This window comes from Anser cygnoides, chromosome 28 (genome assembly GCF_040182565.1).
Source record: "Anser cygnoides isolate HZ-2024a breed goose chromosome 28, Taihu_goose_T2T_genome, whole genome shotgun sequence".
In the NCBI taxonomy this organism is placed as follows: domain Eukaryota; kingdom Metazoa; phylum Chordata; class Aves; order Anseriformes; family Anatidae; genus Anser; species Anser cygnoides.
The window spans coordinates 861,583-888,161 of NC_089900.1; the positions used below are offsets into that span (position 1 = coordinate 861,583).

Consider the following 26,579-nt stretch of genomic DNA (forward strand, 5'->3'; position numbering starts at 1 on the left):
GGGAAGGGGAACTAAAGGGGAGTCTGAGAGTCGCAAGGGGTGATGGGAAGCGTAGTCCAGGCCCCATAGGGCTCAGTTAGGAGATGGGAGTGAAGGACTACAAGTCCCATGAGGCGTTGCGGCGCCGGGAAGGGAAGGAGGGACGGGGGAGAGGGGAGTGGGACGGGCGCGGGGGATGATGGGAATCGTAGTCCAGGTTCCGTACGGAGTCAATGGAGGGGTGAGGGGAAGGGACTACAGGTCCCATGAGGCCTTGCGGGGCCAGAGCTATGGGGCAGGGACCCCCCTATAGGGCCCCAGGCTGGGATCTATGGGGCAGGGACCCCCCTATAGGGCCCCAGCCCCCGATCTATGGGGCAGGGACCCCCCTATAGGGCCCCACACTGGGATCTATGGGGCAGGGACCCCCCTATAGGGCCCCACACTGGGATCTATGGGGCAGGGACCCCCCTATAGGGCCCCAGGCCGGGATCTATGGGGCAGGGACCCCCCTATAGGGCCCCAAGATGGGATCTATGGGGCAGGGACCCCCCTATAGGGCCCCAGGATGGGATCTATGGGGCAGGGACCCCCCTATAGGGCCCCAGGATGGGATCTATGGGGCAGGGACCCCCCTATAGGGCCCCAGGCCGGGATCTATGGGGCAGGGACCCCCTATAGGGCCCCAGGCCGGGATCTATGGGGCAGGGACCCCCTGTAGGGCCCCAGGCTGGGATCTATGGGGCAGGGACCCCCCTATAGGGCCCCACGCTGGGATCTATGGGGCAGGGACCCCCCTATAGGGCCCCACGCTGGGATCTATGGGGCAGGGACCCCCCTATAGGGCCCCAGGATGGGATCTATGGGGCAGGGACCCCCCTATAGGGCCCCAGGCCGGGATCTATGGGGCAGGGACCCCCTATAGGGCCCCAGGCCGGGATCTATGGGGCAGGGACCCCCCTATAGGGCCCCAGGCCGGGATCTATGGGGCAGGGACCCCCCTATAGGGCCCCAGCCCCCCCTATAGGGCCCACACCCCCCTTATAGGGCCCCACGGGGGTCACCGGGGCCACTTGGGGGCAGCCGAGCGTGCCCGGAGCGGGGGGAGGGGGGAGCCCGGCCCCACGGCTCCGCCCCACGGCGGCCCTATAGATATATAGGGGAGGGGTGGGGGCCGGGTTGGGCCCTATATATCTATAGGGGGCGGGTTTGGGGCCGGGGGCGATGGCGGCGGCCGTGGGGCCGTGGGACCTGGGGGTGATCGGCGCCTACTTCGCGCTCGTCCTCGCCGTGGGGCTCTGGGTAAGGTGGGGGGCCCCTATGGGATCTATAGGGGCGGCCGACCCCGTAGCGGGACCCCAAGTGGCCCCTCGGGACCCATAAGTGGCCCTATGGGACCCATAAGTGGCCCTATGGGACCTATAGGGGCTCCTGACCCTGTAGCGGGACCCATAAGTGGCCCCTTCAGACCCATAAGTGGCCCTATGGGACCTATAAGTGCCCCTTGACCCCATAGCCGGACCCATAAGTGGCCCTATGGGATCTATAGGGGGCGGCCGACCCCGTAGCGGGACCCATAAGTGCTCCAGCCCCATAAGTGGCCCCCCAGCCCCATAACTGCCCCCAGCCCCATAAGCACCCCCAGCCCCACAAGTGCCCCCAGCCCCATAACTGCCCCCCTGCCCCATAAGTGCCCCAGCCCCATAAGTGCCCCCACCCCGTAAGTGCCCCCAGCCCCCCAAGTACCCCCTGCCCCATAACTGCCCCCAGCCCCACAAGTGCCCCCCAGCCCCATAAGTGGCCCCCCCGCCCCCATAAGTGCCACCCCCAGCCCCATAAGTGCCCCCTGCCCCATAAGTGGCCCCCAGCCCCCCAAGTACCCCCTGACCCATAAGTGCCCCCCAAGTGCCCCCTGCCCCATAACTGCCCCCAGCCCCATAAGTGGCCCCCCCTGCCCCATAAGTGCCCCCACCCCATAAGTGCCCCTGCCCCATAACTGCCCCCCTGCCCCATAAGTGCCCCAGCCCCATAAGTGCCCCCCAGCCCCATACCTGCCCCCTGCCCCATAACTGCCCCCCTGCCCCATAAGTGCCCCAGCCCCATAAGTGCCCCCCAGCCCCATACCTGCCCCCTGCCCCATAACTGCCCCCAGCCCCATAAGTGCCCCCCCTGCCCCACAAGTGCCCCCCCCCCCCCCGTTTGTTCGCCCCCTGCCCCGGGGGGGGAAGGGCGGGTCAATCATTACCCAGGGGGCACCGGGGGCACCGGGGGCCCCACGCTGGGCCGTACTGGGAGGTACTGGGGTTATACTGGGCCATACTGGGCCGTACTCAGGGCCGTACTGGTCCATACTGGGCTGTACTGGTCCATACTGGGCCATACTGGGGCCGTACTGGTCCATACTGGGCTGTACTGGTCCATACTGGGCTGTACTGGGCCATACTGGGGCTGTACTGGTCCATACTGGGCCATACTGGGCCTGTACTGGGCCATACTGGACCATACTGGGGCTGTACTGGTCCATACTGGGCCATACTGGGGCTGTACTGGGCCATACTGGGCCTGTACTGGGCTGTACTGGTCCGTACTGGGGCTGTACTGGTCCATAGTGGTCCAGACTGGGGCTGTACTGGGCCATACTGGGCTGTACTGGGCCATACTGGGGCTGTACTGGGCCATACTGGTCCATAGTGGTCCGTACTGGGCTGTACTGGGCCATACTGGGGCTGTACTGGGCCATACTGGTCCATAGTGGTCCATACTGGGCTGTACTGGGCCATACTGGGACTGTACTGGGCCATACTGGGCCTGTACTGGTCTGTACTGGGGCTGTACTGGTCCGTACTGGGGCTGTACTGGGCCATACTGGGCCATAGTGGTCCATACTGGGACTGTACTGGGCCATACTGGGCCATACTGGTCCATACTGGGGCTGTACTGGGCCATACTGGGGCTGTACTGGTCCATACTGGGCTGTACTGGGCCATACTGGGGCTGTACTGGGCCATACTGGTCCATAGTGGTCCAGACTGGGGCTGTACTGGGCCATACTGGACCTGTACTGGTCCGTACTGGTCCATACTGGGCCATACTGGGCCATAGTGGGGCTGTACTGGGCCATACTGGACCTGTACTGGTCCATACTGGGCCATACTGGGCCATACTGGTCCATACTGGGGCTGTACTAGGCCATACTGGTCCATAGTGGTCCAGACTGCAGCTGTACTGGGCCGTACTGGTCCGTACTGGGGCTGTACTGGGCCATACTGGACCTGTACTGGTCCGTACTTGTCCATACTGGTCCATACTGGTCTGTAATAGCCCTGTAACAGTCTGTACTGGTCCTGGACCAGTCTGTACTGGTCTGTACCGGTTCGTACTGGTCCTGTACCAGTCCGTACTGGTTTGTACTGGTCCTTTACTGGTCCATACTGGTCCTGTACCAGTCTGGACTGGTCCATATAAATCTGAACTGGTCCTTTACTGGTCCGTACTGGTCTGTAATAGTCCTGCAACAGTCCGTACTGGTCCTGTACCAGTCTGTACTGGTCCATATAAATCTGAACTGGTCCTTTACTGGTCCATACTGGTCCTGTACCAGTCTGTACTGGTCCATATAAATCTGAACTGGTCCTTTACTGGTCCATACTGGTCTGTAATAGCCCTGCAACAGTCCGTACTGGTCCTGTACCAGTCTGTACCGGTTCGTACTGGTCCTGTACCAGTCCGTAATGGTTCGTACTGGTCCTGTACTGGTCCATACTGATCCTGTACCAGTCTGGACTGGTCCATATAAATCTGAACTGGTCCTTTACTGGTCCATACTGGTCCTGTACCAGTCTGTACTGGTCTGTACCGGTTCGTACTGGTCCTATACCAGTCCGTACTGGTTCGTACTGGTCCTGTATCGGTCTATACTGGCCCATACTGGTCCGTACTGGCCCGTACTGGTCTGTACGGGTCCGTACTGGTCCTTACTGGTGTGTACTGGTGCCCCCAGTCCCTGCGGCGCGGTTCCCGCAGCTCCATCTCCGGGTTCTTCCTGGCCGGGCAGCGAATGGGCTGGGGCAGCGTGAGTGGGATTGGGGCAAAAGCGGCGATTTTGGGGCTTCTGGGGGCGGGAGGGATCTGGGGGGGTTGGGGGGATTGGGGGGTTTGGGGGATTTGGGGAGGATTTGGGGGGATTTTGGGGGGATTTGGGGAAATTTGGGGGGATTTGGGGGGATTTTGGGGGAATTTGGGGATTTTGGGGGATTTGGGGAAATTTGGGGGAATTTTGGGGGATTTGGGGTTTGGGGATTTGGGGGATTTTGGGGGGATTTGGGGGATTTGGGGGGATTTGGGGGGATTTTGGGGGATTTTGGGGGATTTGGGGGATTTGGGGGTTGGGGGGGGATTTGGGGAGGATTTGGGGGATTTGGGGGATTTGGGGGATTTGGGGGATTTGGGGGGATTTGGGGGATTTGGGGGATTTGGGGGATTTGGGGGATTTGGGGGATTTGGAGGGATTTGGGGGGGGATTTGGGGGGATTTGGGGGGGATTTGGAGGGATTTGGGGGATTTTGGGGAATTTGGGGGATTTGGGGGGATTTGGGGGGATTTGGGGGATTTGGGGGGATTTGGGGAAATTTGGGGGATTTGGAGGGGATTTGGGGGAATTTGGGGGATTTGGGGGGGATTTGGGGGATTTGGGGGATTTGGGGGATTTGGGGGATTTGGGGGATTTGGGGGATTTCGGGGGATTTGGGGGGATTTGGGGGATTGGGGGATTTGGGGGATTTGGGGGGATTTGGGGGATTTGGGGGGGGATTTGGGGGATTTGGGGATTTGGGGGATTTGTGGATTTGGGGATTTGGGGGGATTTGGGGGGGATTTTGGGGGATTTGGGGGATTTGGGGGGATTTGGGGAGGATTTGGGGGATTTCGGGGGATTTTGGGGGATTTGGGGGATTTGGGGGATTTGGGGGATTTGGGGGATTTGGGGGGATTTGGGGGGATTTGGGGGGATTTGGGGGATTTTGGGATTTTGGGGGATTTGGGGGATTTGGGGGATTTGGGGGATTTCGGGGGGATTTGGGATTTGGGGGGGATTTGGGGGATTTGGGGGATTTGGGGGATTTGGGGGGATTTGGGGGATTTGGGGGGGGGATTTGGGGGATTTGGGGGATTTGGGGGGGGATTTGGGGGATTTGGGGGATTGGGGGATTTGGGGATTTGGGGGGGATTTGGGGGATTTGGGGATTTGGGGGGATTTGGGGGATTTGGGGGGGATTTTGGGGGATTTGGGGGATTTGGGGGGATTTGGGGGATTTGGGGAATTTGGGGGATTTGGGGGATTCTTGGGGGGATTTGTGGGGGATTTGGGGGGATTTTGGGATTTTGGGGGATTTGGGGAAATTTGGGGGGATTTGGGGGGTTTGGGGGGATTTTGGGGAGGATTTGGGGGATTTTGGGGGATTTTGGGGGATTTTGGGGGGATTTGGGGGGGATTTGGGGAAATTTGGGGGAATTTGGGGGGAGGGGGGATTTGGGGGATTTGGGGGATTTGGGGGATTTGGGGATTTGGGGGGGTTGGGGGGATTTGGGGGATTTGGGGGGATTTTGGGGGATTTTGGGGGATTTGGGGAAATTTGGGGGGGATTTGGGGGGGATTTGAGGGGATTTGGGGGATTTTAGGGGATTTGGGGGATTTCGGGGGATTTGGGGAAATTTGGGGGGATTTGGGGGATTTGGGGAAATTTGGGGGATTTCGGGGATTTTGGGGGATTTGGGGGGATTTGGGGAAATTTGGGGGTATTTGGGGTTATTTGGGTCCATTTGGGGGCATTTTGGGGCCATTTGAGGGTATTTTGGGTCAGTTTTGGGCCATTTTTGGGGCGGTTTTGGGGTATTTGGGGGCGGTTTGGGGGTATTTGGGGGCGGTTTGGGGGTTTCTGGGGCCGCTGGGTGCCATTCTGGGGCCGCTGGGTGCCCTTTTGGGGCATTTTGGGTCCATTTCGGGGTTCCCCCCGCAGGTGGGGGCCTCGCTCTTCGCCTCCAACATCGGCTCCGGGCACTTCGTGGGGCTGGCGGGGACGGGGGCGGCCACGGGGCTGGCGGTGGCGGCCTTCGAGTGGCACGTGAGGGGCCGCGACCCACGGCGGGACCTATAGCGGGACCTATAGGGACCTATAGCGACCTATAAGGACCCGTAGGGACCCACACAGCGGGACCCACAGCGACCCATAGAGACCTACGGGGGAACCTATAGTGGCCTATAGAGACCTACAGGGACCTGTAGAGACCCATAGGGACCCATAGGGGGACCTATAGTGACCTATAGCAACCTATAGGGACCTATAGGGACCCATAGAGACCCATAGGGACCCATAGCGGGACCTATAGCGACCTATAGGGACCCATAGGGACGCATAGAAACCCATAGGGGGACCTATAGCAACATATAGTGACCTATAGAGACCTATAGAGACCCATAGGGACCCATAGGGGGACCTATAGCGGGACTTATAGGGACCCATAGAGACCTATGGGGGACCTATAGCGACCTATAGGGACCCATAGGGACGCATAGAAACCCATAGGGGGACCTATAGCAACATATAGTGACCTATAGAGACCTATAGAGACCCATAGGGACCCATAGGGGGACCTATAGCGGGACTTATAGGGACCCATAGAGACCCATATGGGGGACCTATAGCGACCTATAGGGACCCATAGGGACGCATAGAAACCCATAGGGGGACCTATAGCAACATATAGTGACCTATAGAGACCTATAGAGACCCATAGGGACCCATAGGGGGACCTATAGCGGGACTTATAGGGACCCATAGAGACCTATGGGGGACCTATAGCGACCTATAGGGACCTATAGAGACCCATAGGGGGACCTGTAGCGATCCATAGTGGGACCCATAGGGACCCATAGAGACCCATAGGGGGACCTATAGCAACCTATAGGGACCCAAAGAGACCCATAGGGACCCATAACGGGACAAATAGGGACCCATAGGGGGACTTATAGCGATCTACAGGGACCCATAGGGACGCATAGAGATCCATAGAGACCCATAGGGGGACCTATAGCGACCTATAGGGACCTATAGAGACCCATAGGGACCCAAAGAGACCCATAGGGGGACCTATAGTGTCCTATAGCGACCTATAGGGACCTATAGAGAACCATAGGGACCCATAGGGGCCCATAGAGACCCATAGAGACCCATAGGGGGACCTATAGTGACCTGTAGAGACCCATAGGGGGACCTATAGTAACCTATAGAGACCCATAGGGAGACCTATAGCGACCTATAGGGACCCATAGAGAGAGACCCATAGGGGGACCTATAGCAACCTATAGCGGGACGTATAGGGATCTATAGGGACCCATAGGGGGACCTATAGTGGCCTATAGGGACCCACTGGGACCCATAGAGACCCATAGGGGGACATACAGCGACCTATAGCAGGACGTATAGGGACCCATCGGGGGAACCTATAGCAATCTATAGGGACCCATAGAGACCCATAGCAGGACCCATAGGGACCCATAGAGACCATAGAGACCCACAGCGGGACCTATAGGGACCCATAGATCCCCACACCCTGCCCCATAGATCGCCACATGACCCCATAGATCCTGCCCCACAGACCCAGCCCCATAGATCCCTACCCACAGATCCCAGCCCCACAGATCCCAGCCCATAGATCCCAGCCCATAGATCCCAGCCACACAGATCCCAGCCCCATAGATCCCAGCCCCACAGATCCCAGCCCATAGATCCCAGCCCATAGATCCCAGCCCCATAGATCCCTACCCATAGATCCCAGCCCATAGATCCCAGCCCCATAGATCCCAGCCCCATAGATCCCAGCCCCATAGATCCCAGCCCATAGATCCCCGCCCCATAGATCCCGCCCCATAGATCCCAGCCCACAGATCCCTACCCATAGATCCCAGCCCATAGATCCCTACCCATAGATCCCAGCCCATACATCCCAGCCCCATAGATCCCAGCCCCACAGATCCCAGCCCATAGATCCCTACCCATAGATCCCAGCCCATAGATCCCAGCCCCATAGATCCCTACCCATAGATCCCAGCCCATAGATCCCAGCCCCATAGATCCCAGCCCCATAGATCCCTACCCATAGATCCCAGCCCATAGATCCCAGCCCATAGATCCCAGCCCATAGATCCCATTCCCAGCCCCATAGATCCCAGCATAGATCCCAGCCCATAGATCCCAGCCCCATAGATCCCAGCCCACAGATCCCAGCCCATAGATCCCAGCCCCACAGATCCCAGCCCATAGATCCCACAGATCCCAGCCCAGATCCAGATCCCAGCCCCCAGATCCCAGCCCATAGATCCCAGCCCCACAGATCCCAGCCCACAGATCCCAGCCCACAGATCCCAGCCCCATAGATCCCAGCCCACAGATCCCAGCCCATAGATCCCAGCCCATAGATCCCAGCCCATAGATCCCAGCCCATAGATCCCAGCCCAGATCCCAGCCCCACAGATCCCAGCCCATAGATCCCAGCCCATAGATCCCAGCCCATAGATCCCAGCCCATAGATCCCAGCCCATAGATCCCAGCCCATAGATCCCAGCCCATAGATCCCAGCCCATAGATCCCAGCCCCACAGATCCCAGCCCATAGATCCCAGCCCATAGATCCCAGCCCATAGATCCCACCCACATAGATCCCTACCCATAGATCCCAGCTCCCACAGATCCCAGCCCATAGATCCCAGCCCACAGATCCCAGCCCCATAGATCCCAGCCCACAGATCCCAGCCCATAGATCCCAGCCCATAGATCCCAGCCCATAGATCCCAGCCCAGTAGATCCCAGCCCACAGATCCCAGCCCATAGATCCCTAACCCATAGATCCCAGCCCCACAGATCCCAGCCCATAGATCCCAGCCCATAGATCCCAGCCCATAGATCCCTAACCCATAGATCCCAGCCCCATAGATCCCAGCCCCATAGATCCCAGCCCATAGATCCCAGCCCATAGATCCCAGCCCATAGATCCCAGCCCCATAGATCCCAGCCCATAGATCCCAGCCCATAGATCCCAGCCCCACAGATCCCTACCCATAGATCCCAGCCCCACAGATCCCAGCCCATAGATCCCAGCCCACATAGATCCCAGCCCATAGATCCCAGCCCATAGATCCCAGCCCATAGATCCCAGCCCATAGATCCCAGCCCCATAGATCCCAGCCCCCACAGATCCCAGCCCATAGATCCCAGCCCCACAGATCCCAGCCCATAGATCCCAGCCCATAGATCCCAGCCCATAGATCCCTAACCCATAGATCCCAGCCCCACAGATCCCAGCCCATAGATCCCAGCCCATAGATCCCAGCCCATAGATCCCATAGCCCAGCCCCACAGATCCCAGCCCATAGATCCCAGCCCATAGATCCCAGCCCCATAGATCCCAGCCCATAGATCCCAGCCCATAGATCCCAGCCCCCCTACCCATAGATCCCAGCCCATAGATCCCAGCCCATAGATCCCAGCCCCACAGATCCCTACCCATAGATCCCAGCCCCACAGATCCCAGCCCATAGATCCCAGCCCCATAGATCCCTCCATAGATCCCAGCCCATAGATCCCAGCCCCACAGATCCCCCATAGATCCCAGCCCATAGATCCCAGCCCATAGATCCCAGCCCATAGATCCCTACCCATAGATCCCAGCCCCACAGATCCCAGCCCATAGATCCCAGCCCATAGATCCCAGCCCATAGATCCCTAACCCATAGATCCCAGCCCCACAGATCCCAGCCCATAGATCCCAGCCCATAGATCCCTAACCCATAGATAGATCCCAGCCCATAGATCCCATAGATCCCAGCCCATAGATCCCAGCCCCATAGATCCCTACCCATAGATCCCAGCCCATAGATCCCAGCCCCATAGATCCCAGCCCCATAGATCCCAGCCCCACAGATCCCAGCCCATAGATCCCAGCCCATAGATCCCAGCCCCATAGATCCCTACCCATAGATCCCAGCCCATAGATCCCAGCCCCATAGATCCCAGCCCCATAGATCCCAGCCCCATAGATCCCAGCCCATAGATCCCCGCCCCATAGATCCCGCCCCATAGATCCCAGCCCCATAGATCCCAGCCCCATAGATCCCTACCCATAGATCCCAGCCCATAGATCCCAGCCCATAGATCCCTACCCATAGATCCCAGCCCCACAGATCCCAGCCCCATAGATCCCAGCCCATAGATCCCAGCCCCACAGATCCCAGCCCATAGATCCCAGCCCATAGATCCCAGCCCCACAGATCCCTACCCATAGATCCCAGCCCCACAGATCCCAGCCCACAGATCCCAGCCCATAGATCCCAGCCCATAGATCCCAGCCCATAGATCCCAGCCCATAGATCCCAGCCCCACAGATCCCTACCCATAGATCCCAGCCCCACAGATCCCAGCCCATAGATCCCAGCCCCACAGATCCCAGCCCATAGATCCCAGCCCCACAGATCCCAGCCCATAGATCCCAGCCCATAGATCCCAGCCCATAGATCCCTACCCATAGATCCCAGCCCCACAGATCCCAGCCCATAGATCCCAGCCCATAGATCCCAGCCCCACAGATCCCAGCCCATAGATCCCAGCCCATAGATCCCAGCCCCACAGATCCCAGCCCATAGATCCCAGCCCATAGATCCCAGCCCCATAGATCCCAGCCCATAGATCCCTACCCATAGATCCCTACCCATAGATCCCAGCCCATAGATCCCAGCCCATAGATCCCAGCCCCACAGATCCCTACCCATAGATCCCAGCCCCACAGATCCCAGCCCATAGATCCCAGCCCATAGATCCCAGCCCATAGATCCCTAACCCATAGATCCCAGCCCCACAGATCCCAGCCCATAGATCCCAGCCCATAGATCCCAGCCCATAGATCCCTAACCCATAGATCCCAGCCCCACAGATCCCAGCCCATAGATCCCAGCCCATAGATCCCAGCCCATAGATCCCTAACCCATAGATCCCAGCCCCACAGATCCCAGCCCATAGATCCCAGCCCATAGATCCCAGCCCATAGATCCCTAACCCATAGATCCCAGCCCCACAGATCCCAGCCCATAGATCCCTACCCATAGATCCCAGCCCATAGATCCCAGCCCCACAGATCCCAGCCCACAGATCCCAGCCCATAGATCCCAGCCCATAGATCCCAGCCCATAGATCCCAGCCCCACAGATCCCAGCCCATAGATCCCAGCCCCACAGATCCCAGCCCATAGATCCCAGCCCATAGATCCCAGCCCATAGATCCCTACCCATAGATCCCAGCCCCACAGATCCCAGCCCATAGATCCCAGCCCATAGATCCCAGCCCCATAGATCCCAGCCCATAGATCCCAGCCCATAGATCCCTCCCAGCCCCACAGATCCCAGCCCATAGATCCCAGATCCCAGCCCATAGATCCCAGCCCATAGATCCCAGCCCCACAGATCCCAGCCCATAGATCCCAGCCCATAGATCCCAGCCCATAGATCCCAGCCCATAGATCCCAGCCCCACAGATCCCTCCCAGCCCATAGATCCCAGCCCATAGATCCCAGCCCCACAGATCCCAGCCCATAGATCCCAGCCCATAGATCCCAGCCCATAGATCCCTAACCCATAGATCCCAGCCCCACAGATCCCAGCCCATAGATCCCAGCCCATAGATCCCAGCCCCCTAACCCATAGATCCCAGCCCCACAGATCCCAGCCCATAGATCCCAGCCCATAGATCCCAGCCCATAGATCCCTAACCCATAGATCCCAGCCCCACAGATCCCAGCCCCATAGATCCCAGCCCATAGATCCCAGCCCATAGATCCCAGCCCCACAGATCCCAGCCCATAGATCCCAGCCCATAGATCCCAGCCCATAGATCCCTGCCCCATAGATCCCAGCCCCACAGATCCCAGCCCCATAGATCCCAGCCCCATAGATCCCAGCCCCATAGATCCCAGCCCATAGATCCCAGCCCATAGATCCCAGCCCCATAGATCCCAGCCCCACAGATCCCAGCCCCATAGATCCCAGCCCCACAGATCCCAGCCCCATAGATCCCAGCCCCATAGATCCCAGCCCCATAGATCCCAGCCCATAGATCCCAGCCCATAGATCCCTGCCCCATAGATCCCAGCCCCAGATCCCAGCCCCATAGATCCCAGCCCATAGATCCCAGCCCCATAGATCCCAGCCCCATAGATCCCAGCCCCATAGATCCCAGCCCCACAGATCCCAGCCCATAGATCCCAGCCCCATAGATCCCAGCCCATAGATCCCAGCCCCATAGATCCCAGCCCCATAGATCCCAGCCCCACAGATCCCAGCCCATAGATCCCAGCCCATAGATCCCAGCCCCATAGATCCCTACCCATAGATCCCAGCCCATAGATCCCAGCCCATAGATCCCAGCCCCATAGATCCCTACCCATAGATCCCAGCCCATAGATCCCAGCCCATACATCCCAGCCCCATAGATCCCAGCCCATAGATCCCAGCCCCACAGATCCCAGCCCCACAGACCCCGCCCCCTCAGGCCCCGCCCCCTCAGGCCCCGCCCCCTGAGGCCCCGCCCCCTGAGGCCCCGCCCCCTGAGGCCCCGCCCCCCTGAGGCCCCGCCCCCTGAGGCCCCGCCCCCTGAGGCCCCGCCCCCTGACCCCGCCCCCTCAGGCCCCGCCCCCTGACCCCGCCCCCTGACCCCGCCCCCCCCCAGGCCATGTTCGTGCTGCTGCTGCTGGGCTGGGTGTTCGCCCCCATCTACCTGCGGGCGGGGGTGAGCGTGACGTCAGCGCGCCGCCCTGCGTCGTGACGTCACCGCGCGCCGCGGGGGCGGGGCCACGACTGGCCACGCCCCCGACGCCCCTCCCGGTCCCTCCCAGTCCCCTCCCAGCCCCTCCCAATCCCCTCCCAGTCCCCTCCCAGTCCCCCCCAGTCCCTCCCAGTCCCCTCCCAGTCCCATCCCATCCCCTCCCAGTCCCCCCCAGTCCCTCCCAGTCCCCTCCCAGTCCCATCCCATCCCCTCCCAGTCCCCCCCAGTCCCTCCCAGTCCCCCCCAGTCCCTTCCAGTCCCCTCCCAGTCCCTCCCAGTCCCCTCCCAGTCCCCGCCAATCCCCTCCCAGTCCCTCCCAGTCCCTCCCAGCCCCTCCCAGTCCCCTCCCAGTCCCTCCCAGTCCCTCCCCACCCCCGAATCCCCTCCCAGTCCCTCCCAGTCCCTCCCAGTCCCTCCCAGTCCCCTCCCAGTCCCCTCCCAGTCCCTCCCAGTCCCTCCCAGTCCCCCCCAGTCCCTTCCAGTCCCCTCCCAGTCCCTCCCAGTCCCCTCCCAGTCCCCGCCAATCCCCTCCCAGTCCCTCCCAGTCCCTCCCAGTCCCTCCCAGTCCCCTCCCAGTCCCCTCCCAGTCCCTCCCAGTCCCTCCCAGTCCCCTCCCAGTCCCCTCCCACTCCCTCCCAGTCCCTCCCAGTCCCCTCCCAGTCCCTCCCAGTCCCTCCCAATCCCCTCCCAGTCCCTCCCAGTCCCTCCCAGTCCCTCCCAGTCCCCCCCAGTCCCTCCCAGTCCCTCCCAGCCCCTCCCAATCCCCTCCCAGCCCCTCCCAGTCCCTCCCAGTCCCCTCCCAGTCCCTCCCAGTCCCTCCCAGCCCCTCCCAATCCCCTCCCAGTCCCTCCCAGTCCCTCCCAATCCCCTCCCAGTCCCTCCCAGTCCCTCCCAGTCCCTCCCAGTCCCCTCCCAGTCCCTCCCAGTCCCTCCCAGTCCCCTCCCAGTCCCCCCCAACCCCCTCCCAGTCCCCCCCAATCCCCTCCCAGTCCCTCCCAGTCCCCCCCAGTCCCTCCCAGTCCCCTCCCAGTCCCCCCCAATCCCCTCCCAGTCCCTCCCAGTCCCCCCCCACCCCCTCCCAGTCCCCCCCAGTCCCCCCCAATCCCCTCCCAGTCCCTCCCAGTCCCTCCCAGTCCCCTCCCAGTCCCCTCCCAGTCCCCTCCCAGTCCCCCCCAGTCCCCCCCAATCCCCTCCCAGTCCCTCCCAGTCCCTCCCAGTCCCCTCCCAGTCCCCTCCCAGTCCCCTCCCAGTCCCTCCCAATCCCCTCCCAGTCCCTCCCAGTCCCTCCCAGTCCCCTCCCAGTCCCCCCCAATCCCCTCCCAGTCCCCCCCAGTCCCTCCCAGTCCCCCCCAATCCCCTCCCAGTCCCTCCCAGTCCCCTCCCAGTCCCTCCCAGTCCCTCCCAGTCCCCTCCCAGTCCCTCCCAGTCCTTCCCAGTCCCCTCCCAGTCCCTCCCAGTCCCTCCCAGCCCCTCCCAATCCCCTCCCAGTCCCTCCCAGTCCCCTCCCAGTTTCTCCCAGTCCCCTCCCAGTCCCTCCCAGCCCCTCCCAATCCCCTCCCAGTTTCTCCCAGTCCCCTCCCAGTCCCTCCCAGTCCCTCCCAGTCCCCTCCCAGTCCCTCCCAGTCCCTCCCAGTCCCCTCCCAGCCCCTCCCAGCCCCTCCCAATCCCCTCCCAGTCCCTCCCAGTCCCTCCCAATCCTCTCCCAGTCCCTCCCAGTCCCTCCCAGTCCCTCCCAGTCCCCCCCAGTCCCCTCCCAGTCCCTCCCAGCCCCTCCCAATCCCCTCCCAGCCCCTCCCAGTCCCTCCCAGTCCCCTCCCAGTCCCTCCCAGTCCCTCCCAGCCCCTCCCAATCCCCTCCCAGTCCCTCCCAGTCCCTCCCAATCCCCTCCCAGTCCCTCCCAGTCCCTCCCAGTCCCTCCCAGTCCCCTCCCAGTCCCTCCCAGTCCCTCCCAGTCCCCTCCCAGTCCCCCCCCAACCCCCTCCCAGTCCCCCCCAATCCCCTCCCAGTCCCTCCCAGTCACTCCCAGTCCCCCCCAGTCCCTCCCAGTCCCCTCCCAGTCCCCCCCAATCCCCTCCCACTCCCTCCCAGTCCCCCCCCACCCCCTCCCAGTCCCCCCCAGTCCCCCCCAATCCCCTCCCAGTCCCTCCCAGTCCCTCCCAGTCCCCTCCCAGTCCCCTCCCAGTCCCCTCCCAGTCCCCCCCAGTCCCCCCCAATCCCCTCCCAGTCCCTCCCAGTCCCTCCCAGTCCCCTCCCAGTCCCCTCCCAGTCCCCTCCCAGTCCCTCCCAATCCCCTCCCAGTCCCTCCCAGTCCCTCCCAGTCCCCTCCCAGTCCCCCCCAATCCCCTCCCAGTCCCTCCCAGTCCCTCCCAGTCCCCTCCCAGTCCCCTCCCAGTCCCCTCCCAGTCCCTCCCAATCCCCTCCCAGTCCCTCCCAGTCCCTCCCAGTCCCCTCCCAGTCCCCCCCAATCCCCTCCCAGTCCCCCCCAGTCCCTCCCAGTCCCCCCCAATCCCCTCCCAGTCCCTCCCAGTCCCTCCCAGTCTCTCCCAGTCCCCTCCCAGTCCCCTCCCAATCCCCTCCCAGTCCCTCCCAATCCCCTCCCAGTCCCTCCCAGTCCCTCCCAGTCCCCTCCCAGCCCCCCCCAGTCCCCTCCCAGTCCCCTCCCAGTCCCTCCCACCCCCTCCCAGTCCCCTCCCAGTCCCTCCAAGCCCCTCCCAGTCCCTCCCAGTCCCTCCCAGTCCCTCCCAGTCCCCTCCCAGTCCCCTCCCACCCCCTCCCAGTCCCTCCCAGTCCCCTCCCAGTCCCCTCCCAACCCCCTCCCAATCCCCCCCACCCCCTCCCAATCCCCTCCCAGTCCCTCCCAGTCCCTCCCAGTCCCTCCCAGTCCCCTCCCAGTCCCTCCCAGTCCCTCCCAGTCCCCTCCCAGTCCCCCCCCAACCCCCTCCCAGTCCCCCCCAATCCCCTCCCAGTCCCTCCCAGTCACTCCCAGTCCCCCCCAGTCCCTCCCAGTCCCCTCCCAGTCCCCCCCAATCCCCTCCCAGTCCCTCCCAGTCCCCCCCCACCCCCTCCCAGTCCCCCCCAGTCCCCCCCAATCCCCTCCCAGTCCCTCCCAGTCCCTCCCAGTCCCCTCCCAGTCCCCTCCCAGTCCCCTCCCAGTCCCCCCCAGTCCCCCCCAATCCCCTCCCAGTCCCTCCCAGTCCCTCCCAGTCCCCTCCCAGTCCCCTCCCAGTCCCCTCCCAGTCCCTCCCAATCCCCTCCCAGTCCCTCCCAGTCCCTCCCAGTCCCCTCCCAGTCCCCCCCAATCCCCTCCCAGTCCCTCCCAGTCCCTCCCAGTCCCCTCCCAGTCCCCTCCCAGTCCCCTCCCAGTCCCTCCCAATCCCCTCCCAGTCCCTCCCAGTCCCTCCCAGTCCCCTCCCAGTCCCCCCCAATCCCCTCCCAGTCCCCCCCAGTCCCTCCCAGTCCCCCCCAATCCCCTCCCAGTCCCTCCCAGTCCCTCCCAGTCCCTCCCAGTCCCCTCCCAGTCCCCTCCCAATCCCCTCCCAGTCCCTCCCAATCCCCTCCCAGTCCCTCCCAGTCCCTCCCAGTCCCCTCCCAGCCCCTCCCAATCCCCTCCCAGTCCCCTCCCAGTCCCCCCCAGTCCCTCCCAGTCCCCTCCCAGTCCCATCCCATCCCCTCCCAGTCCCCCCCAGTCCCTCCCAGTCCCCTCCCAGTCCCATCCCATCCCCTCCCAGTCCCCCCCAGTCCCTCCCAGTCCCCCCCAGTCCCTTCCAGTCCCCTCCCAGTCCCTCCCAGTCCCCTCCCAGTCCCCGCCAATCCCCTCCCAGTCCCTCCCAGTCCCTCCCAGCCCCTCCCAGTCCCCTCCCAGTCCCTCCCAGTCCCTCCCCACCCCCGAATCCCCTCCCAGTCCCTCCCAGTCCCTCCCAGTCCCTCCCAGTCCCCTCCCAGTCCCCTCCCAGTCCCTCCCAGTCCCTCCCAGTCCCCCCCAGTCCCTTCCAGTCCCCTCCCAGTCCCTCCCAGTCCCCTCCCAGTCCCCGCCAATCCCCTCCCAGTCCCTCCCAGTCCCTCCCAGTCCCTCCCAGTCCCCTCCCAGTCCCCTCCCAGTCCCTCCCAGTCCCTCCCAGTCCCCTCCCAGTCCCCTCCCACTCCCTCCCAGTCCCTCCCAGTCCCCTCCCAGTCCCTCCCAGTCCCTCCCAATCCCCTCCCAGTCCCTCCCAGTCCCTCCCAGTCCCTCCCAGTCCCCCCCAGTCCCTCCCAGTCCCTCCCAGCCCCTCCCAATCCCCTCCCAGCCCCTCCCAGTCCCTCCCAGTCCCCTCCCAGTCCCTCCCAGTCCCTCCCAGCCCCTCCCAATCCCCTCCCAGTCCCTCCCAGTCCCTCCCAATCCCCTCCCAGTCCCTCCCAGTCCCTCCCAGTCCCTCCCAGTCCCCTCCCAGTCCCTCCCAGTCCCTCCCAGTCCCCTCCCAGTCCCCCCCCAACCCCCTCCCAGTCCCCCCCAATCCCCTCCCAGTCCCTCCCAGTCCCCCCCAGTCCCTCCCAGTCCCCTCCCAGTCCCCCCCAATCCCCTCCCAGTCCCTCCCAGTCCCCCCCCACCCCCTCCCAGTCCCCCCCAGTCCCCCCCAATCCCCTCCCAGTCCCTCCCAGTCCCTCCCAGTCCCCTCCCAGTCCCCTCCCAGTCCCCTCCCAGTCCCCCCCAGTCCCCCCCAATCCCCTCCCAGTCCCTCCCAGTCCCTCCCAGTCCCCTCCCAGTCCCCTCCCAGTCCCCTCCCAGTCCCTCCCAATCCCCTCCCAGTCCCTCCCAGTCCCTCCCAGTCCCCTCCCAGTCCCCCCCAATCCCCTCCCAGTCCCCCCCAGTCCCTCCCAGTCCCCCCCAATCCCCTCCCAGTCCCTCCCAGTCCCCTCCCAGTCCCTCCCAGTCCCTCCCAGTCCCCTCCCAGTCCCTCCCAGTCCTTCCCAGTCCCCTCCCAGTCCCTCCCAGTCCCTCCCAGCCCCTCCCAATCCCCTCCCAGTCCCTCCCAGTCCCCTCCCAGTTTCTCCCAGTCCCCTCCCAGTCCCTCCCAGCCCCTCCCAATCCCCTCCCAGTTTCTCCCAGTCCCCTCCCAGTCCCTCCCAGTCCCTCCCAGTCCCCTCCCAGTCCCTCCCAGTCCCTCCCAGTCCCCTCCCAGCCCCTCCCAGCCCCTCCCAATCCCCTCCCAGTCCCTCCCAGTCCCTCCCAATCCTCTCCCAGTCCCTCCCAGTCCCTCCCAGTCCCTCCCAGTCCCCCCCAGTCCCCTCCCAGTCCCTCCCAGCCCCTCCCAATCCCCTCCCAGCCCCTCCCAGTCCCTCCCAGTCCCCTCCCAGTCCCTCCCAGTCCCTCCCAGCCCCTCCCAATCCCCTCCCAGTCCCTCCCAGTCCCTCCCAATCCCCTCCCAGTCCCTCCCAGTCCCTCCCAGTCCCTCCCAGTCCCCTCCCAGTCCCTCCCAGTCCCTCCCAGTCCCCTCCCAGTCCCCCCCCAACCCCCTCCCAGTCCCCCCCAATCCCCTCCCAGTCCCTCCCAGTCACTCCCAGTCCCCCCCAGTCCCTCCCAGTCCCCTCCCAGTCCCCCCCAATCCCCTCCCACTCCCTCCCAGTCCCCCCCCACCCCCTCCCAGTCCCCCCCAGTCCCCCCCAATCCCCTCCCAGTCCCTCCCAGTCCCTCCCAGTCCCCTCCCAGTCCCCTCCCAGTCCCCTCCCAGTCCCCCCCAGTCCCCCCCAATCCCCTCCCAGTCCCTCCCAGTCCCTCCCAGTCCCCTCCCAGTCCCCTCCCAGTCCCCTCCCAGTCCCTCCCAATCCCCTCCCAGTCCCTCCCAGTCCCTCCCAGTCCCCTCCCAGTCCCCCCCAATCCCCTCCCAGTCCCTCCCAGTCCCTCCCAGTCCCCTCCCAGTCCCCTCCCAGTCCCCTCCCAGTCCCTCCCAATCCCCTCCCAGTCCCTCCCAGTCCCTCCCAGTCCCCTCCCAGTCCCCCCCAATCCCCTCCCAGTCCCCCCCAGTCCCTCCCAGTCCCCCCCAATCCCCTCCCAGTCCCTCCCAGTCCCTCCCAGTCTCTCCCAGTCCCCTCCCAGTCCCCTCCCAATCCCCTCCCAGTCCCTCCCAATCCCCTCCCAGTCCCTCCCAGTCCCTCCCAGTCCCCTCCCAGCCCCCCCCAGTCCCCTCCCAGTCCCCTCCCAGTCCCTCCCACCCCCTCCCAGTCCCCTCCCAGTCCCTCCAAGCCCCTCCCAGTCCCTCCCAGTCCCTCCCAGTCCCTCCCAGTCCCCTCCCAGTCCCCTCCCACCCCCTCCCAGTCCCTCCCAGTCCCCTCCCAGTCCCCTCCCAACCCCCTCCCAATCCCCCCCACCCCCTCCCAATCCCCTCCCAGTCCCTCCCAGTCCCTCCCAGTCCCTCCCAGTCCCCTCCCAGTCCCTCCCAGTCCCTCCCAGTCCCCTCCCAGTCCCCCCCCAACCCCCTCCCAGTCCCCCCCAATCCCCTCCCAGTCCCTCCCAGTCACTCCCAGTCCCCCCCAGTCCCTCCCAGTCCCCTCCCAGTCCCCCCCAATCCCCTCCCAGTCCCTCCCAGTCCCCCCCCACCCCCTCCCAGTCCCCCCCAGTCCCCCCCAATCCCCTCCCAGTCCCTCCCAGTCCCTCCCAGTCCCCTCCCAGTCCCCTCCCAGTCCCCTCCCAGTCCCCCCCAGTCCCCCCCAATCCCCTCCCAGTCCCTCCCAGTCCCTCCCAGTCCCCTCCCAGTCCCCTCCCAGTCCCCTCCCAGTCCCTCCCAATCCCCTCCCAGTCCCTCCCAGTCCCTCCCAGTCCCCTCCCAGTCCCCCCCAATCCCCTCCCAGTCCCTCCCAGTCCCTCCCAGTCCCCTCCCAGTCCCCTCCCAGTCCCCTCCCAGTCCCTCCCAATCCCCTCCCAGTCCCTCCCAGTCCCTCCCAGTCCCCTCCCAGTCCCCCCCAATCCCCTCCCAGTCCCCCCCAGTCCCTCCCAGTCCCCCCCAATCCCCTCCCAGTCCCTCCCAGTCCCTCCCAGTCCCTCCCAGTCCCCTCCCAGTCCCCTCCCAATCCCCTCCCAGTCCCTCCCAATCCCCTCCCAGTCCCTCCCAGTCCCTCCCAGTCCCCTCCCAGCCCCCCCCAGTCCCCTCCCAGTCCCCTCCCAGTCCCTCCCACCCCCTCCCAGTCCCCTCCCAGTCCCTCCAAGCCCCTCCCAGTCCCTCCCAGTCCCTCCCAGTCCCTCCCAGTCCCCTCCCAGTCCCCTCCCACCCCCTCCCAGTCCCTCCCAGTCCCCTCCCAGTCCCCTCCCAACCCCCTCCCAATCCCCCCCACCCCCTCCCAATCCCCTCCCAGTCCCCTCCCAGTCCCTCCCAGTCCCCTCCCAGTCCCCTCCCAGTCCCTCCCAGTCCCCTCCCAGTCCCCCCCAATCCCCTCCCAGTCCCCCCCAATCCCCCCCCAATCCCCTCCCAGTCCCTCCCAGTCCCCCCCCAATCCCCTCCCAGTCCCCTCCCAGTCCCCTCCCAGTCCCCCCCAATCCCCTCCCAATCCCCCCCCACCCCCTCCCAGTCCCACCCCCACCCCTCCCACCCCCCCCAGTCCCTCCCAGTACCCCCAGTGCCCCCCCAGGCCCCCACCCTGCCCCGCTTCCTGGCGCTGCGGTTCGGGGCCCGCCGGCTGCGCCCCCTGCTGGCGCTGCTCTCGCTGCTGCTCTACGGGGCCGGGCGCGTCTCGGTGCGGGGCTTTGGGGCTTTTATGGGGTTTTGGGGGGGTTTTGGGGTTTTTATGGGGTCGGGGGGGTTGGGGGGGGTTGGGGGGTAAGGGGGGGTTGGGGGGCTTGGGGGGGTTTGGGGATTTTATGGGGTTTGGGGGGATTTGGGGGTTTTAGGGGATTTGGGGTTTATGGGGTTTTTATGGGGTTTTGGGGGGTTTGGGGTTTTTGTGGGGTTTTGGGGTTTTTATGGGGTCGGGGGGTTGGGGGGTCAAGGGGGTTTGGGGGGATATGGGGGATTTGGGGAGATTTGGGGGTTTTAGGGGATTTGGGGGGATTTGGGGTTTTTATGGGGTTTTGGGGGGTTTGGGGCCGATGTTTTGGGTTGAATTCCGGGGATTTTGGGTCCCCCAGGTAGACAAGTCCTATGGGACTTGGGGTTTTTATAGGATTTGGGGCAGTACTTTATGGGATTTGGGGTGGATTTCTGGGATTTGGGGTTTTATGGCCCAGGCATCCGTGTTCTATGGGATTTTGGGATTTCGGGGGTGATATTTTGGGGCGAATTGAGGGATTTTGGGTCCCCCAGGTAGACACATCCTATGGGACTTGGGGTTTTTATAGGATTTCGGGCGGTACTTTATGGGATTTGGGGTGGATTTCTGGGATTTGGGGTTTTTACAGCCGTGTACTCAAGGACTTGGGGTTTTGGGGGGTTTGAGGCTGATATTTTGGGGTGAATTCCGGGGATTTTGGGTCCCCCAGGTAGACACGTCCTATGGGACTTGGGGTTTGTATAGGGTTTGGGGCAGATTTCTGGGATTTGGGGTTTTTACGGCCGCGTACTCTGGGCCTTGGGGTTTTGGGGCGTTTGGGGCTGATATTTTGGGTTGAATTCCGGGGATTTTGGGTCCCCCAGGTAGACACGTCCTATGGGACTTGGGGTTTTTGTAGGATTTGGGGCGGTACTTTATGGGATTTGGGGCAGATTTCTGGGATTTGGGGTTTTTATGGCCGTGTGCTCCGGGCCTTGGGGTTCTGGGGGGTTTGGGGGTGATATTTTGGGGTGAATTGAGGGGATTTCGGGTCCCCGCAGGTGGACATGTTCTCGGGCGCCATCTTCATCCGGGAGGCGCTGGGCTGGGAGCTCTACACCTCCGTCGGGGCCCTGCTGGTGGCCACGGGGCTCTACACCGCCACCGGTGGGGGCGGGGCTTCCGGGCAGGGGGCGGGGCTTCCGGGGAGGGGGCGGGGCTTGAGGGGGCGGGGCTTCCGGGCAGGGGGGCGGGGCTTCCGGGGAGGGGGCGGGACTTCCGGGGAGGGGGCGGGACTTCCGGGGAGGGGGCGGGGCTTCCGGGCAGGGGGGCGGGGCTTCCGGGGAGGGGCGGGGCTTGAGGGGGCGGGGCCGGAAGTGGTAACGTGCGAGGGGCGGGGCTTCCTAGGGTGGGGTCAAGGGGCGGGGCCTAAAGGGGGCGGGGCTAAAGGGATGGGAGCAGTGGGTGGGGAGGCAGTTGAGGGGCGGGGCTTAAATGGGTGGGGCCGGATGGGGGCGGGGCTTGCGGGGGCGTGGTCGCGTGGGGGCGTGGCTTGAAGGGGGCGTGGTCGGAGGGGGCGTGGCCTAAAGGGGGCGTGGCCGGCAGGGGGCCTGGCGGCGCTGATGTACGCGGACGTGGTGCAGACGCTGGTTATCGTGGGGGGGGCCTCGGTGCTGGCCGCCTACGGTGGGACTGGGAGCACTGGGACGGACTGGGGGGGACTGGGAGGGGGTGGGGGGGGACTGGGAGGGGGTGGGAGGGGGTTGGGGGGGACTGGGAGGGACTGGGAGGGACTGGAAGGGGATTGGGGGGGACTGGGAGGGACTGGGAGGGGGTGGGAGGGGACTGGGGGGGACTGGGAGGGACTGGGAGGGGCTGGGAGGGGACTGGGAGGGACTGGGAGGGGATTGGGGGGACCTGGGAGGGACTGGGAGGGGGTGGGAGGGGACTGGGAGGGACTGGGAGGGACTGGGAGGGACTGGGAGGGACTGGGAGGCAGGTGTCAGGGCATACTGGGTTATACTGGTTCATACTGATTTGAATATCTTGGGCAGTACAGGTTTATACTGGTGCATACTGGTTTGTTACTGGTTTATAGTGGTTTGTACTGGTTTATAGTGGTTTGTACTGGTTCTTACTGGCTTATACTGGTGTCTACTGGTTCTCAGTGCTCCATACTGGTTTGGACCACAGTGGGCTGTACTCTCTCATACTGGTTAGCACTGGTTCATACTGGTTCGTACTACTTCGTAGTGGTTTATATCAGCTTATAGTGGTTTATAGTGGTTTATACTGGTTTTTACTGGTTTATACTGGTCTGTACTGGTTCCTAGTGTTCCGTACTGGTTTGGACCGTTTGGGCTCTACTTTCTCATACTGGCTACCACTGGTTTATACTGGTTTGTACTGGTTTATAGTAGTTTATAGTGGTTTATACCGGTTTCTACTGGTTTATAGCACCTAGTACTGGTTTGTACTGGTTCATACTGGTTTCTAGTGTTCCATACTGGTTTGGACCATAGTGGGCTGTATTTTTTCATACTGGTTAGCACTGGTTCATACTGGTTTGTACTGGTTAATAGTGGTTTGTGCTGGTTTATCCCAGTCTATAGGGCCTTATACCGGCTCATACTGGTCTGTACTTGTTTATACTGGTTCTTACTGGTTTATACTGGTTCTTACTGGTTCTTACAGTGTGTATTGGTTCTTAGTGTTCCATACTGGTTTGGACCATAGTGGGCTCTACTCTCTCGTTTTGGCTAGCACTGGTTCATACTGGTTTGTACTGGCTTATAGTAGCTCGTACTGGATCTTACTGTTTTATATTGGTTTATACTGGTTTATACTGGGTCTTAGTGCTCCATACTGGTTTATACTGGTTCTTAATTCTCCATACTGGTGTGGACCATAGTGGGCTCTACTTTTTCATACTGGTTAGCACTGGTTCTTACTGGTTTGTAGTAGTTTGTAGTGGTTTATATTGGCTTTTATTGGTTTATACTGGTTTCTATTGTCTTATACTGGTTTATATTGGTTTGTACTGGTTTGTACTGGTTCTTAGTGCTCCATACTGGTTTGGACTATAGTGGGCTCTACTTTTTCATACTGGTTAGCACTGGTTCGTACTGGTTTGTAGTAGTTTGTAGTGGTTTATATTGGCTTTTATTGGTTTATACTGGTTTCTATTGTCTTATACTGGTTTATATTGGTTTGTACTGGTTTGTACTGGTTCTTAGTGCTCCATACTGGTTTGGACTATAGTGGGCTCTACTCTCTGATACTGGTTAGCGCTGGTTCATACTGGTTTTTACTGGTTTATCGTGCTTTGTACTGGTTTATCCCAGTCCATAGGGGCTTACTGGTTCCTACTGGTTCTTACTGGTTCTTACTGGTCCCGCAGCCCTGTCGGCGGTTGGGGGGCTGCCGTCCCTGTGGCAGCGCTTCCCGCTGGCGCTGCCCCCCAACGCGTCGGGGCCGTGCCCCTCGCCGCGGGCCCTGGCCCTGCGCCTGCTGCGCCCCCCCGGCACCGACCTGCCCTGGCCGGGGCTGCTGCTGGGGCTGGGCGTCACCGCCGGGTGGTACTGGTGCACCGACCAGGTACTGGGAGGCACTGGGAGGCAGGGGGGGGGGGGGGGACTGGGAGGGGATGGGAGGGGACTGGGAGGGGATTGGGGGAGACTGGGGGAGACTGGGAGGGGATTGGGGGGGACTGGGGGGGACTGGGAGGGGATTGGGAGGGACTGGGAGGCACTGGGAGGGGATTGGGAGGGACTGGGAGGGGATTGGGGGGGACTGGGAGGGGATGGGAGGGGACTGGGAGGGACTGGGGGGGACTGGAAGGGGATTAGAAGGGACTGGGAGTTACTGGGAGGGGTTTTAGGAGGGAGTGGGAGCTACTGGGAGGGGACTGGAGCTACTGGGGGGACTGGGAGCTACTGGGAGGGGACTGCGAGCTACTGGAAGGGGTTTTAGGAGGGAGTGGGAGCTACTGGGAGGGACTGGGAGCTACTGGAAGAGGTTTTAGGAGGGACTGGGAGCTACTGGGAGGGACTGGGAGCTATTGGGAGGGGACTGGGAGCTACTGGGAGGGGATTAGGAGGGATTGGGAGGGGATTAGGAGGGACTGGAAGCAACTGAGAGGGGACTGGGAGCTACTGGGAGGGACTGGGAGCTACTGGGAGCTCCTGGGAGGGGACTGGGAGCAACTGGGAGGGACTGGGAGCTACTGGGAGGGGACTGGGAGGGACTGGGAGCTACTGGGAGGGGATTAGGAGGGGATTAGGAGAGATGGAGGGGATTAGGAGGGACTGGGGGGGGACTGGGAGCTACCGGAAGGGGTTTTAGGCGGGATTGGGAGGGGATTAGGAGGAACTGGGAGCTACTGGGACTGAGGACTGGGAGCTACTGGTAGGGGATTAGGAGGGGCTGGGAGTTACTGGCAGGGGATTAGGAGAGACTGGGAGCTACTGGAAGGGGTTTTTGGAGGGACTGGGAGCTACCGGAAGGGGTTTTAGGCGGGACTGGGAGGGGATTAGGAGGAACTGGGAGCTACTGGGAGTTACTGGGAGCGACTGGTGTCCGCAGGTGATCGTGCAGCGGTGCCTGGCGGGCCGCTCGCTGCTGCACGTGCGGGCGGGCTGCGTGCTCTGCGGGTACCTGAAGGTGCTGCCCGTCTTCCTCATGGTGCTGCCCGGCATGGCCGCCCGCCTCCTCTTCCCCGGTGCGTGCCCACCCGGCCTACCCCCCGGTAGCCCAAATCCCAGGGGGGTTGCCCAAAAGGGTTGCCTGAAGGGGCTACCGAAAACGGCTGCCCAAGATGGCCGCCGCCCAAGATGGCCGCCGCCCAAGATGGCTGCCCCCAAGATGGCTGCCCCCAAGATGGCTGCCCCAAGATGGCTGCCCCCAAGATGGCTGCCCCCAAGATGGCTGCCCAAGGTGGTTGTCCAATGGGGCTACCTAAAGTGGCTACCACCCAAAATGGCAGCCCAAGATGGCCGCCGCCCAAGATGGCCACCACCCAAGATGGCTGCCGCACAAGATGGCTGCCACCCAAGATGGCTGCCGCCCAAGATGGCTGCCCAAGATGGCTACCAAAAATGGCTGCCCAAGGTGGTTGCCCAACATGGCTACCACCCAAAATGGCTGCCCAAGGTGGTTGCCAATGGGGCTACCTAAAATGGCTACCCAAAATGGCTGCCCAACATGGCTACCCAAAATGGCTGCCCAAGGTGGTTGCCCAATGGGGCTACCTGAAGTGGCTACCTAAAATGGCTACCTAAGATGGCCACCCAAGATGGCTACCGCCCAAAATGGCCGCCCAAGATGGCCGCCGCCCAAGATGGCTGCCGCCCAAGATGGCTGCCGCCCAAGATGGCCACTGCCCAAGATGGCCACCGCCCAAGATGGCCACCACCCAAGATGGCCGCCCAACGTGGCTCCCCAAAATGGCTGCCCAAGGTGGTTGCCCAGTGGGGCTACCTAAAGTGGCTACCTAAAATGGCTGCCCAAGATGGCCGTCCAAGATGGCTACCACCCAAAATGGCCGCCCAAGATGGCCGCCGCCCAAGATGGCCGCTGCCCAAGATGGCCGCCGCCCAAGATGGCCGCCGCCCAAGATGGCCGCCACCCAAGATGGCCGCCACCCAAGATGGCCACCACCCAAGATGGCCGCCCAACGTGGCTCCCCAAAATGGCTGCCCAAGGTGGTTGCCCAGTGGGGCTACCTAAAGTGGCTACCTAAAATGGCTGCCCAAGATGGCCGTCCAAGATGGCTACCACCCAAAATGGCCGCCCAAGATGGCCGCCGCCCAAGATGGCCGCTGCCCAAGATGGCCGCCGCCCAAGATGGCCGCCGCCCAAGATGGCCGCCACCCAAGATGGCCGCCACCCAAGATGGCCACCACCCAAGATGGCCGCCCAACGTGGCTCCCCAAAATGGCTGCCCAAGGTGGTTGCCCAGTGGGGCTACCTAAAGTGGCTACCTAAAATGGCTGCCCAAGATGGCTGTCCAAGATGGCTACCACCC

At 63.0% G+C, this 26,579-nt stretch overlaps 1 protein-coding gene across 5 annotated transcripts in view; it reads left to right on the plus strand.

Moving 5' to 3' along the window:
- Nucleotides 1-1,184: 1,184 nt before the first annotated feature.
- LOC125181592 (sodium/glucose cotransporter 2-like) overlaps nucleotides 1,185-26,579 on the plus strand; it is a 34,896-nt gene continuing 9,501 nt past the window's right edge. For 2 of the 5 annotated variants that reach the window (XM_066984448.1, XM_066984452.1), the window contains exons 1-9: nucleotides 1,185-1,281; nucleotides 3,980-4,051; nucleotides 5,994-6,098; nucleotides 12,746-12,805; nucleotides 20,438-20,542; nucleotides 21,616-21,721; nucleotides 22,160-22,240; nucleotides 23,955-24,151; nucleotides 25,139-25,274. In XM_066984448.1, coding sequence (XP_066840549.1) covers nucleotides 1,204-1,281; nucleotides 3,980-4,051; nucleotides 5,994-6,098; nucleotides 12,746-12,805; nucleotides 20,438-20,542; nucleotides 21,616-21,721; nucleotides 22,160-22,240; nucleotides 23,955-24,151; nucleotides 25,139-25,274 — 940 coding nt within the window. In that variant the 5' untranslated portion in view covers nucleotides 1,185-1,203. The remainder of the gene's footprint in view (nucleotides 1,282-3,979; nucleotides 4,052-5,993; nucleotides 6,099-12,745; nucleotides 12,806-20,437; nucleotides 20,543-21,615; nucleotides 21,722-22,159; nucleotides 22,241-23,954; nucleotides 24,152-25,138; nucleotides 25,275-26,579) is intronic. The other 3 variants (XM_066984451.1, XM_066984450.1, XM_066984449.1) reach the window with 3 other exon arrangements.